Source organism: Silurus aristotelis (assembly GCF_946808225.1).
Source record: "Silurus aristotelis genome assembly, chromosome: 16".
NCBI classification, from domain to species: Eukaryota; Metazoa; Chordata; class Actinopteri; order Siluriformes; family Siluridae; genus Silurus; species Silurus aristotelis.
In genome coordinates, this window is record NC_139589.1 from 11975918 (window position 1) to 11990818 (window position 14901).

The window sequence follows — 14901 nt, forward strand, 5'->3', positions numbered from 1 at the left end:
CTCTAAAAGCACGTGCAAGAGACAATAAATATAAAACTGAAACAAAATAATAATTTAACTTGCAAAGTCTTAGAAGTAATGCAGGTTTTTATAAGTAAGACAAAAAAATAGATATATTTATATAATAAATTAATTGTTTTCAGATAAATTAAGATAATATAGACTCGAAGTGACCGGAATTTTGATCTGTAAATAAAATATTAAGGCGTGTTATATTTTTAGATCATTATTACAGACTGGAAACGCGCGCGCGCGCGCGAGCGAGAGGGAGAGGGAGGCCGCGAGCTTGTGACGTAAAAGGTCGAATCCCAAACGCTCCCACGAGCGCCCTGGGTGCAGAAGGAATGATTTCGTGCACTACATAGAGCACTCTTAAATGGAACAAATAGTCATTTTGGGACGTGACCGCTTTCCCTGCGCAAGGGGGAAACAATGAGAGGCGGCCGTGCTCCGATTCCGGCCATTTGAATGGGCTGAGCTGTAGGTCAGGATTCGCGGCGTGACTTCATATTTTGATAACAATTATCATTCTAATTATCATCATCATTAAGCTAATAACAATACATTGCAGAATGAGTAGAGCAGGCAGTGCCATGTGAAGCTCTGTGTCTTACCGGGGGTGTGTTTGCAACAAATCCGTCCAACTTTTGCAAAGCGGGTGAGTGTCCGGAATCTGGATCCAACACAGTACACGCTGTAAATCTGATCATTGATGCACACCTTCATGTAACATCCTATTCACCGGGAACTTTTCTGAACAAGTAGCTCCATGAAACCCGATGTTTTTGCCGTACTTGCTGTTTATTGGGGTCATTTGGCACATAGTGTTCGCCTTGTTCAGGAGCGCTCGTGCTGAAAACACTCTTGTTTGCTTTGCTTATCTTCAGGCTAAGCGTGGAAACTCTCTAACTGTTGCAATAGTAACACCAACGTTCTCTGTGTTAATGTACCTGCTTCTCTTTGAACTTTTTTTCATGCACTCATTGTTTTTTATGTCTGATTTTTTTTGTGTGTGTTCACTTTGTGTTAATGGCATGCTCAGATTCTAGACGGCCAACTTTTTTTTTTTCAACAAAAGTCGCTCGTGCATGCCCAAAAAGTCACTAGAAGTTACCAGGTGACGTCAAGTGCGTGGTTGGAAGGTGTGCCATGAATGAGAGATTTCCTGATGGCACATAGGATAGGGTTATCATCATGATCGCTTTTTTTTTTACCTTACTTCTTCTAGAGAGATTTCATGTTTGGTCACAGCAGTGTAGATTTTTTTACACATCCCACACTTTACAGAATGGAGACCGAGGTAGTTTGAGGAATGATGGAATGAAAGGATTGTATTGAATTTGTTGAGACCAACAGTGATCCGGCAATGGATGCTGCAGGGGTGGCAAATGTACACATCCTTCACTCAAGTAGAAGTATAGACACTCATGTTTTAAAAGTCTCTGGTAAAATTGTAAGTTCTGATTACACTTTTTCCAAGTTAAGGTAAAGAAGTTTGGGCTCTTAGATGTACTTAAGTAAAAAGTAGCCATTACTACTACCTTTAGTGTCACACTGGTAACTTGACCTCGCATCATATTAATATATAAATATTAAAGAATTCCACATTTTGTTGTCTAATGAATGTATTCAGGCTCAACATCCACCATATAAACCACAAGCAGAGCAACGATGATGATGATGATCAGGTGATCAGGAATGTCTCTGTTCTCAGTCATGTTTACATCGTGGACTCCCTCTGTCTCATCCACGTTAGCCTCAGAATTTTTGTTGCCTACTGCCTTGCTTGTGTGTTGATTTGTAGGCTAGCCTACAGCTGTTGTGTGTTAGAGCCAGGAAATAATACACCAGTGGTAGGATGAAAAAGCTATGCAATGACAAGAAAGAGGTTGATGGGCTGAAAACAGTGCTCAATGTAAAGAATTCTTTATTTATAATGTCACCAAACAGATTAAAACTAAAGTAACGAGCCTGGTTTGAAAATGTAAGAAGAAGAAAGGCAGATATTTGTGTAAAAAAATGTTGAAAGTAGAAAGCTGTCCAAAAAATAAATAGTGAAGTAAAATACTGGTACCAGAAAAATCTACTTGGTACAGAAACGAAGTATTGTACGTCATTACTTTCCATCTCTGGGATTCCGCAAGCAAAGGAGATCAGTAATTAGTTATTGAGACCAGTGGTGATCAGTGATTGGTCCTTAGCAAACAAAAGTGAGCAGGGATTGGTAGTTGGGATAAATTTTGATCACTTCTTGGTTGTATGAACACTTGTGACCATTGTTTGTTAGGACCAGATGTGACTGGTCATTGGTTATTGGTTATCTGATTTGATCACTGATTGGATGTTCAAACAATGATCTTTTTTTTTCAATTCAATTGTATTTCTGTTGCATTTTTAACAAATTTAACATCGTCTAAAAGCAGTTTTAAGGAATGTAAGAATTGTAGAACAAATTTCACAATAGGGACCATTCATTGTTTCGTGGGACCAAATCTGACCAAAAATTGGTCATTGTTAATCAAAGGTGATCACTGATTGGTTGTTTAAACATTAGTGGTCATTGATTGTTAGGACCAAAGATGACTGGTAATTGGTCATTGTTAATCAAAAGTCATCACTAATTGGTGGTTTGGACAATGGTTACCAATGATTATTTTTTTTGGGACCAAAGGTTACCAGTCATTGGTCATTGTTAATCAAATGTGATCACTGATTGGTTGTTTAATCAGTGATGACCATTGATTGTTTGGGAAAAGGTGACCAATTTTTGGTCTTTCTTTATCACAGGTGATCACTGATTAGTTGTTAGAAAAATGATAACATTGATTGTTGGGAACAAATGTGACCAATCATTGGTCATTATTAATCAAAAGTGATCACTGATTGGATGTTTGAACAATGTTGACAATCGATTGTTTCGTTGGGACCAAAAGTGACCAGTGTTTAGTCTTTCTTAATCAAATGTGTTAACTGGATGGTTTTTGGGAATGGTGGTGGTCAGTGTTTGTTAAGAATGGCTAATAAAGTGCAGCCTAGTCAGGCATGACAAACTACTTTCAAATTTTATAGCCAGCAACTATGAATTGAGCAACAGTGCCATATCATGGGCAGCACAGTTGCTAATATTTGCTAGAAAATTCACAATAGAATAGGCTAAAATATATCTGAATTGTTCCCTCGTTCCAAATGATCCATGACAGCTGCTTTATAAGAGGATACTGTACATTTGAGAACAATAATGACATTTTTACAGTTGTTCTTGCATGAACTGCATAAAAGAAATAAACTTTGGGGGGGTTGAGATGAGAGTGGGATGATGACACTCAGAGCTATTCTCATAATCACATCCTTCCATCATTTTGAAACTAAAACAGAAGAGAAAGTTTACTTTATGCTGTAGAAAAACATAAACAAACCATGCTAATGGACAGAATAATTATCCTAATTTCCTCCAGCCCACTTTGAAGAATGTTTATTTTAGCCCATTGTTTGTATTACAAATTTAGAAATCTTGATTGATGGCATTTATCTAAGCAGTGTGAGTATATGAATAGTTTCATTACACCTAATTATGTTAAGGCTTACTATAATCCTGTTTATTTATATGCAAATTGGCTTTATATTCAGTTAATTGCAAAATACATTACCAATTAGACTGTAATTAATTGAATAAACATACCATCATGTGAAAAAAACATACAGATCATTAAGCCCAAGGGCACCAGTAAGAATTTTTCCGTCTCTAGAGTCCCCATAACCTCCTTGTTTAGTCAGGGCTCTTAGAGACATAACGCTTGTTTACATTTGAGCATGAAATCTTTAATAAGAATCATCATAAAATGTCAAAATTCATGATTTATAAATTATTTTTATTAACACACACACACACACACACACACACACACACACACACACACACACACACACACACACACACACACACACACACACACACACACACACAGAGTCCTGTTAAAATGAAAGTACACCATTTTTTAATTCTAAGGTTTAACATATCGTGACAATAAAAATCATTTGGTCCTAATCAGGTCTTAGAATCAGGTAAATACAGCCTCAGATGAACAACACCACATGAAATATTACACAGTGTCATTATTATTATTATTTTTTGTACAAATATCAAGCCGAAATGGAAAAGCCATGTGTGGAAAAACCAATGTAATCATATCTCTGTGACTTTATCAGTCTCTCACATCATTGCAGAGGAATTTTGGCTTACTGTCCTTTACAGTGTTGCTTCATTTCATTGAGGTTTGTGGGCATTTGCTTATATACAGCTCTCTTAAGGTTCTGCCAAAGCATTTCAGTCAGGATGAGGTCTTTGACTGGGCCACAGCAACACAGTGAATGTTTTTTTTCCCAGCCTTTCGGTTATGGATTTGCTTTTGGTGTGCATGATCTGTTGCATGGCTCAATTTCGGCCAAACTTTTAGACAGATGGCCTCACATTTGACTTAAGAATACTTCTGCAGCCCAGGTCTCATGTCTGCAAAACAAGCCCAATTTGTGCTTAACAATTGATATGAGCTGTTTGTGCTTATATACCATGTTTAGGATCCGTCTATCCTCTGCGGGTGGCAGATCCCTTTCTGTCATTGCTCCAATACTATGGAACTCCTTAACCATTGCACTCAGAACCATTACCACTTTGACTGAATTTAAATCAAGGCTTAAGACCCACCTTTTCAACCTCCACTATCAGTCAATGCATATGTGTTAGGAGTCCTTCATTTTTCTGAAATGTGGTCTATGTTTCATGTACTATGTAGTGTTCTATCTCTTGTCCTGTATGTTTTTATGTCTATGTTGTCTCTGCTATTAACTCATGCAGCTGCATGTGAGCCTTTGTCCTGGGCAAATGTCCAACGAATATGTTTATGTTTATGTATGTTCATTATATTTCGTCTGTCTTGATATACTGAAATATTGTACCTTGTAAAGCGTCCTTGAGCTTGGGAAAGGCGCTATATAAATTAAACTTATTATTATTATTATTATTTAGTTTTGCCAAAGGTGCCAATTTGCATTATGACTAAACCTTTCCTCTTTGGTCTCATCTGTCTAAAGGACATTGATCAAGAAGTGTTTGGGTTTGTTTGGATGCAACTTTGCAAATTTCTAACATGTTCTTTAATTCTGTCATTACCATTCACATTCACGTGCTAAATGAGAATACTCTAGATTATTTAATGCATAATATTAATTATTACTATTGTTAATATGTACAATATTTATTGTATTGTATATAATGAATAAGCTACACCGAATGCTAATTTCTGTTGCAGTACTTGATTGTTAAATGCCTGAATGCCAATAAACAATCCTGGTGTTTATTTTTCAGCTCTGTCTGGACTTGTGAGAATCTGCATGGACTAACATGAAAAGCCTAAAAGCAAAGTTCAGGAAGACTGATGTAAGTATAGTGTGTGTGTGCGTGTGTGTGTGTGTGTGCGCACATGTGTGTGTGTGTCAGTCATACTTAGCAGGGAGTCAGAAACCCAGTGAAATTCTGATGACTTTGCAGAGTCTCTGGGTATCTCAAAATCTGCTGGACTTCTGAGTGTGTAATTAGGTGGAATTTTTGTTTTTGCTGGTTTTGACAGGGCAAAAAACAAACACTCCCTTTACACTCCTGTTATAAATGTTTTTTGGATAAAGGGTTTAAGAGTTTTTGAATGGGGATGCGCACTTAACATCAATAATGTTGAAAATTATGCTTGATACAACAGCAAAACAGAGTTCTTATTGATTAAAAAACATGTACTTGTAAGGTGTAAGGTTCTACATTGAATCTTGAAGGTTTGGGTGAAAAAGTTCAAAATCTATATATTACAACTCGTTATTTAAAATTAATCTCATAAAAACACAATTTGTGAGCTCCTTTGTTTGGGAAAACCCAAAGAGTTTTGACACTAAAGTCTCAAAATGGGAAGAGGTAGCTCAGTAAACGATGTTGAAGGGTCACAGGAGTGGAAAGTTGGTGTGGCTGGGTTTTGAACTCTTGACCTTCAGATCCAAAGTCCAATGCTTTAACCGCTAAGCTACCACCTCTTCCTAATCATTCTATGTATTTATTTATTTATTTATTTATTTATTTATTTATGATCACAGTATAAACTGTGAGGCTTTCTTTTGGGTGCAGTCTGTTCAAATATTTACATTCTGCTCTGTTGTTGAATGAAACGTTGATTTTAAAATGCTGGACTGGAGCTTTACTTGGACTTGAATCTTTTTGAAATACCATATGTTTATTAATAGAATTAAGAAATAATTATTCTGATATGCAAATTTCAGCACAAGCCCAAATAGATAAATATGACTCAATGTGAATCTGACACTTGTTTATCATGATTAAGAAAAGCTTCTGTGGTGCACTTTTATAACAAAAAAATGCAAATAATACTAGCTTCCTGTTACTTAAACAGCTCAAGACCGTGTGTGTTGTTACATTGGGATAATTTTTTTTTGCCTTTCAAAAAAAGTAAAAAAAAAGAATCTAAAAGGAAGTGACTTGTTTCCAGGACGGGTGATTCAGCCTTTATTCCAATGACCGTAATAACGCGTCATCACACACCACAGTGACTTTAGGGAAAAATGCTGGGCCCAAAATGAAACGTGTAATAATGTTGATTTTGGCCTGCCAGGCTGTCGCCATTCAGACCTGGTCACAGTGTAAGGATCGTAGCGGCACCCTGGATGTGATTATCAAACCAACAACATTCAATAAAAAGCGAAGCCTGGAACAGAAACAGCCTCTGGCCTTATCAGTGTGGCTCAGACATGCAACTAAAGAAAAATGTACTCGCTCACTTTCAGTATCCTTTTCATCCTGGTCTTGGATGTGGTGCTTATCTGGGGAACACTGAGTGTGAGAAGGGAAGTGCACCCTAGACGGAACGCCAGACCATTGAAGGGCACTATGCACACACTCTTCCACATCTCTGTCCACTTACTTGTATGTTTCTGGAAAGAAACTGAAGAAGAACCCCTGCTGATACCAAATCTGAGCTCAGGATTGAATCAGGAAGCTTAGAGCTGTGAGACAGGGCATAGTATAGATTCTCATTCATACCGATTCTTCTAATATATAATCATTTCAAATAATAATTTATTCCCAAATAATTTAAACGTAATTTTAAGCAGATTTCATCATCATCATGTGGATATACTTTAATTATAGTTTCATTATCAAACATCTTATAACACTGAATGTGACTATAAAAGGATAAAAGTGTAATTTTTCTTAATAGATAATGATAACTTTGAAAAGACAACACTGCTTATTTAAAACATTTATGTGCAACATCATAAAATGTAGATATGGATTCGACCGTTTTTCTATTTAATATGCTTATTAATTACGTACCGTATTAGATTTCTGTTTGTTTTGGATTCTAAAAGGCCAGAACATTTGTTGGTATTTAATTCCTTGTCAGTTCTTCCAAAAGAAATGATGGCGTATTCATGTAAAGCTGTGTTTTGCAGCTGCACAACTGTCAGACCTTCTCTTAACAGCATCTGACCAATCAAAAGCTTCCGACCAAATTTTTGCCATAGTGTCATTTAATTATTTATATCAGACGTATTAGTTGAAAGTAAATAGTGCTGATTGAGCGATAGAAAAAATGTATGATTACATTTCAGAGGTTAAATCAAAGAATTTCAGTCTAATGATTATATAAACCATATGTTTTCATTATTTCTCAGTAATTCTTTCCCTTTAAAGAGCTCAGGTTATATCCCGTGAGTATTAGTATTTCATTTATTTGCTCCGAACAGGCTCGGTTTAACAGAGCAGCAGCTGGAGTTAATATGGAAGCGTAACATGGTAAACCCTCCATGAATACACTGAACGAATTTATTCGAGTTCAAGCGGTTAAAGGAAGATGAGATTCTGAGACACACAGAAAGATAAACGTCCATCTTTGATTTCTTTGTGTGTGTGTGTTGCCAGTTTAAAAGCTTCGTTCCTGCAGCGTGCGGCCCAGGGCACGATTTTGGAGAAAAAAAAAGGAGCGCGATGAGGCAGCGAAAGAAAATATCCTGTGGGTTCTATTCAGGGAGGGTTTGTGTAAGCTCAAAATTGTTGTGGAATTTCTTTTCGGGGCCAAACATTCGTTCTTTGGGCAAAACAGGAGATCCGTGAGGCCAGTACAAATAATGAGAAGAGCCAGATGCCAAGTCGATCCTGTAATGCTGTTTTTTTTATTTTTATTATTTTTTTTTATCTTAGATGCAGGCTATAGAATGTCTGTATTCTTATTGTTCTTACTACGGCTTAAAGATCGCTTTCATCACTTCTCTTGGCTCTGGTTCCGATCGAACCTCTTTCCAGCTTTTTGTCCTCTGATTATTCAAGGATTTAAATAAAAGCACTTTAAAAAGGTGTGGTGCAAAATGAAAGGATAAAGGTGGGGGAAAATGAAAGGAAAAATGCATTGTGAAATACGAACATGCCTGTAATTCCTGATTCTCAGGCTACATTCACCAAAATCCAAATAAATTTGAAGCTGTATGTTGTTGTCTAGCTTTTGGCTTTCTGTCCACACTGAGACGATATTTTGTCCACTTGAGAAAGCTCGTTTTTAGTGGACAAAATATTGTAATAAAATATCCTTTTCGCTTTGTAGTGTGAAATTAGAGAATGGAGACAACAATGACACATTGCTAGTCACGTGATGCAGTTTTGAGTTACACGTGGCTGCAAATGCTGTCTCTTTGTCTGTCCATTAAAAAAACCTCTTGACATCGCTGCATCAATTCAAAGAGACTGAAAGTCTGGCAGTCCGACTGAAACTGTGTAGTTCAAAGTTTTTTACATTTGCAGAGAATAGGGATGTCAGCATTTTAAGATGTTTTGGTGTAGTTAAGCAATTTTTCGAATTTGTTTGAAAACACCAGGTGTAGATCTTATTTTAAAATGAAATTGCGGTATTTCAGATCTCTCTGGATTTAATGTGGACGGACTTTTAAGGTGTGTATCCTGTTTTTATAACAGCAGTTACTTTTACACTTTGACAGACTTACTGCCAGAATAAGTGTTGATCGCTGACAAGGAAACACACGTGCTTATCAAAGTGGTGGTGTTCTGTCAGAAGATTTATTATGTCCTTATAAAGTAAAAGTACAACGCAAACGATTCATTACAGCACCAATAAGACAGATAGGATAAATAAATCACCATGACTTTTATAAAGGCGTTCACATCTTTAGAATTAAAAATCCCCCCTTTCGTTGTTCCATTCATGCTTGATGTAAAGTTTCAGTGAAGTCGCCAGTTACGTCAACAGGATTAAACATGTGTCCGGTGAATTCTTCATAAACGACAAAACAACTGTTTGGTTTTGGTTAATTTATACTGACAAAGTGAATAAACCTGGGCTCCAGATGTGCACCAAATAAGGCTGTATTGTGGTGTGTAATAGCAGTGTATGAAACATTTGGTTTTTATCGACGTAAAGCTAGAGCGAAAGGATTTTTGTTTAGAATTAGAAAATTTTTTGTTTTTGATTTAAAAAAGAAGTCTAATTTAACCTGATTAATTGCCGGTACAGTCTCTTAAAAATAAAAGGAAATTTACACACAACGGCAACGGCGGTGCATCAAATAGCATTAGATTGTATTTAGGAAGATACGATACTTTCTTATAAGAGGGAAATAGAATATGGCATGAGAGTTTTAAGAGTTTTTTTCTGTAATTTAGCTTTAAGCCTCATGAACTCTAGGATAATCAGTAGCGATTTATCAATGCCATAGACTAAGTATGACTAGGATTTTTTTGGGTCCTGCCTGTCTTCATTCCATCATCAGTCTCATCTATTTATGAGCTACTGGCAAAAGAAATAGCATCAGTACTTTAATTTAAATCTTTTTTGGTAGATTAAAGTGAGTAACTGTATTATTTATTAAATGTTCAATAATTCATTGTGTAATCTTACTTTGAGCACTACTCCAGCAGCCTCATTTCTGCCAAGTTTTTTGCAGATCTGTCATATAGAGGATGGTAAAGACAATAGACCCAAAAGAGTTTGTTGTGTAGGGATCTGCCGGACTTAGAATTATAAAACGGCAAACATGTGACGGTACATGGAACGGTGCATAACCTTTGGTCGGTGTATATACATGTTTAGTTTATTTCCTCATTTTGGTTTAGAATGAGAATTGTAGCATACATACACTTTACTGTGCAGTACAGGTCACAAAATCATTCGTATTTTGAATAAAGTTTATAGTATAGAAAAGTGTTTTGCGGTAATAAAAAAAAAAAAAAAATGGTTTTCATTAATCAGGGCATCAGTAAACATTTTATTTAGCACTGTTTTTTTATTAAATGGAGCCCATAAGGTTTAGTTTGTTTAGTTTAGTTTATTTCTATAGCATTTTTCACAACAGTCTCAAAGCAGCTTTACAGAAATCAACAGTCAAGGTGAATGGTGTGCATTTATCCCTGATGAGCAGCAATGGCGACTGTGGCAAGTAAAAACTCCCTTAAATGTTATGAGGAACAAACCTTGAGAGGAACCAGACTCAAAAGGGAAACCCATCCTCATTTGGGTGACCTCAAGATTGTGATCTTAAATCTTTAAGAAATACAGAAGTGTGCCCATGAAGTACATGGGGTAGCTATGCAGTAGAGAAAAGGGTTTGTTTCACTTTAAAATCGTGTCTCTATACAGCTGTGAATAAAAGAAAGTTTCGTTTTCATTCTGCTGGAATTCATTTTCATTCCTTGTTGTCAGGAACTGTGACTTTGTTTTCCAGGACCACCATGTTGGGTACGAACAGTTATTTTTACTCAACTAGTCTGTAAGCTAGTTTTCTTACTTAGCTAGTGCTTGTTCCTAGTACTGAACTACTTGTCCCGAGGTTTGTTTGTTTTCTGAGGCAACTTGATTTGTAGGAAGATGCTGTAGTTCCTCTTCTGTAGCTTCTGTTCTCGAGTACAGTTTGCAGTCTGCTTTGCTTGGATCATTATTTGTAAAACACATCTAGCTCATTTGTCAGTAGTCTGTTTATCGCCTTGATATCGCATGCAAGCCTTACAGGTTATTATATCGTTTGTGTTTAATGTTATCAGGCATCTTTAATAGCAGTGGTATTAGTCAGACAGTTAACTCCTGCTAATGAATGTGTATCAGTAACTACTAATTTAGTTTTGCTCTTTCGCTCGTGTCTAACTGGATATATTGAGTACTGTTTATTTTCCTAAAAGCAATCAATACTTGTGTTTATTCCTGGTGTGTGAAATTTGTACCCATATTTGTCTGTTAAAAAAAAATTATTTTTTATCTAACATAAGCCTTGACTGTGTGTCAAATCAAATGTTTTTCATTTAAAATACATCCAGTACTGTACATAGAGAAATGAAATTCTCCAGGATCATTAGGTTCATGTCTGCAAACAACATTTGGAGCAAAAAGTGAGACACTAGCATTGTGACAATGCAGCACTGACCAGTAGACGTGTGATAGTTCAAATTGTCTATACTATAGAAAATACTGTGCATTTGTGATTACATTATGCATTTGGTAAATAAGCAGCAGCTATAACTGTAAGAAAAGTTTTTAGTCCAGGCTCTTTGTACTGAAGAGGCTAGTGGGTAGATTAATGGGTATGTTAGTGGGTCTTTTTCTGTATTTAAAACACTTGAATTTCAAATACTCTGCTCCTTTTTTAATCAGTGATGGACAAACAACACAATTTCTGCACTTTCTCTACTTCAATCTTACTGCATTTAAAGTAAAACTTCTCCTTTACCATTTCTGTTTGGGTAAAAGTACAAAGGTTCTTGCTTATAGATGTACTTGAAAATCATGAGACTTTTCTTTCTCCATTAAAACTCACTTGAGAACCATAGGGTTACTTAATTGGCAAGATATAAATTCTCTTCTGCAAAGAATGGCATGTCGTTCTGAAATGTAGTGATGTAAAAAGTAGGATATTAAACAATAACATGCAGTGAAGTAAAGGTTTTCCAATATTCTCTGATAAAGCACATAGGTGAACTTAATGTACAAATGTATGTAAGAGCAGTCATAATGGAAAAAAAAAATACCCCCTTACTACTGTTCTTCTTTCGGCTGCTCTCATTAGGGGTCGCCACAGCGGATCATCCGTCCTCCAACTATCTGCATGTCTTCCTTCACCACATCCATAAACCTCCTCCTTGGTTTTCCGCTTTTCCTCCTCTGCACATGTTCAAACCATTTTAATCGCGCCTCTCTCACTTTGTCTCCAAAACGTCCTACATGTGCTGTCCCTCTAATAAACTTGTTTCAAATCCTGGCCATCCTCGTCACTCCCAACAAAAACCTCAACATCTTCAACTCTGCTACCTCCAGCTCCACCTCCTGTCTTTTACTCAATGCCACTGTCTCTAAACACAAATCATTTCTGCTATTACTCCTTCTTCCTTCTTCACTTCTTCACCCACTCCACCCTGCCTGAATTTTTTTTTTTTTTTTTTTTTCACTTCTCTAACATACTCTTCATTACTTTGCACTGTTGACCCTAGGTACTTGAACTCCTCCACCTTCTCCACCTCTTCTTCCTGCAACTGCACCACTCCACTGCCCTCCCTCTCATTCACACACATGCACTCTGTCTTACCCGTACTGACATTCATACCCCTTCTCTCCAGCACATACCTCCACCTCTGCAGGCTCTTCTCCTATTTCCTACTCTCACCACAAATCCCATCATCATCCGTAAACCACCGTCAAAACCATCACCACCGCAAACAGGAAAGGGCTCAGGGCCGATCCTTGATGCAGTCCCACCTCCACCTTGAACCAGTCTGCCGTTACTTACTGTTAAATAGTGCTTTTAAGGACACTGCCATGGCTTTACATACCTTGACTTGTTACATTAGATAGCTACTTTTTATATATTTACTTTTCTGTGTATACTGTACACAAAAGCCACTGAAAACGATTATATAACTAACAAAATAACACAGCTCAATTACTGGACTATTTACTAGGGCTCTTTTACTGGTCACGTGGGAGACAAGCTTGGGACAGCTTAAACAGGGCCCTTTATTTTCTTTTACTATGTTCTTTGTTTTTCAGTTGTTTTTTTCACTTGCATGCACACACACACACACACACACACACACACACACACACACACACACACACACACACACACACACACACACACACGGCTCTGTGCTACTCTGCTCATCTTCCCTTTTTCTCCTTGTTTCTGCTTATTTAAAAAAAGATCCTGCACATATGTACGGTAGGTCCCTACCACTCACTTTTCTCTAGCCCTGCCCTTCATTCACAAACTAGCACTTGACCATGCCCCTATCTAAATATCTTACCTTTTGTCATTACAAATAAAATATTAATTGTTATTCATAGGGGTGTAACGATCCAAGAAACGTGGAACATAGTTAAAATCTGAGTTCCCTCACAAACATAAGTGGTGGACTGCAAGTTTGTTTAGTCTTACATTTTTCCATTTATTTAGTTTTATTTAATCAATTTATTTTGTGACTTAATTTGTAATTTAATTAATTACTTAATTTAAACAATATAATAGTGTATTGCATTAACATGATTTATTCTATTTAATTTTGATATTTATTTTTTGTTATAAAATATTATTTTATATTATTTTTTATTATATATTATAAGCAGGCGTTTTATTAAATTTTTATTAATTTTTAAAAATGTAAATTGTTTACATTTATTAATAATAAACTGCGTTAAAAAAAATTAAAAGCAGTTTTTGTTCTGTATTTCTTTCCCCAAATGTCCCAAAATAAACAAAAAAACGAGCGGTGACTTAAAAACTAAGGGACACACTGAAATGTGAATTTTGATTACCATACAGCCCTAGTTATAAATTCTTTGTGCATAAGATGAGTTAAAATTATTGGAACATTTATTTGATAGTAGGGCTGCAACTAATGATTATTTTGATAATTGATTAATTGGGCAATTCTTTTTCAGATTAATCTGATAAAAAAAAATAAAGAAAATAAGAAATTTAATGTCTTGCTTATTATAACTATATAAAAACCTTAATTTATTTATGTATAAAAGTGTACTTAAAAAAAAAAATTGCAAAAGCCACATATTGAGTTTAACTATCTCTAATCTTGACAGTTTTTGGAAAAGCTGAAATTCTCTCCAAACTAAATCAGTGTTTTTATCGGCAGCTTAAAAAAAAACGTGCTCCACTACCTGCTCTAGAGGGCCGCTGCCCAGGGACATTTTGAACGCACTGTATATAAATGCAAATATAAAAATCAATTTCAAATTACTTTAAAAACGGTAACCGCACTGTACAGTGTTTTTCTTTATGGTTTAGTTTGAAATGATCCCAAACTTTGAAAACGCTTTGTATTGTCCTTCGACCTGAATCATTTCCTAGACCCTCACAGTTTTCTCACCGTTCCTTAATTTTTCCATTCTGCAGCATCTTCTGTGTTACCTGTCCAGTGCGGTCCAGAGTTTAGCGGGTGGTGCGACAGTAATAATGGTCTGTGGGAAATAGTGTTTCGTTAAGTGGACTAAACGAAGAAATTTATTTGACTAAGTATTTTTGTAATTTTTGTTTGTTTATACAAATTTTTTATATTCCCTTGACAATGTAAACACTTGAAAAAAAGTATTTCGAAACACCGCATACTAACGGGCTTGATTAAAAAAAAAAAAAAAGGACAAAATATGCATTGGCGTACAAATGCATAAGTGTTCACTAAAAACCACAACAGTGAGTAAAAATGTAAATGTTTACTTCTGCTGTTATTTGCTGCTTTTAAATTTAGTCAGGACCGGAATCAAGAGGGGCATCAAGAGGGGCCGTGCTCCCCAAAAAGGTTGTTGTGCCCCCTAAATAGTTAATAATTCATTTAATATATATCAA

The 14901-nt window shown here is 36.1% G+C and overlaps 1 protein-coding gene across 2 annotated transcripts in view; it reads left to right on the forward strand.

Moving 5' to 3' along the window:
* The first annotated feature begins 366 nt into the window (after nt 1-366).
* rai14 (retinoic acid induced 14) overlaps nt 367-14901 on the forward strand; it is a 70325-nt gene continuing 55790 nt past the window's right edge. For both annotated transcript variants that reach the window (XM_083565053.1, XM_083565054.1), the window contains exons 1-2: nt 367-658; nt 5363-5434. In XM_083565053.1, the coding sequence (XP_083421179.1) occupies nt 5399-5434 (36 nt within the window). In that variant the 5' untranslated portion in view covers nt 367-658; nt 5363-5398. The remainder of the gene's footprint in view (nt 659-5362; nt 5435-14901) is intronic.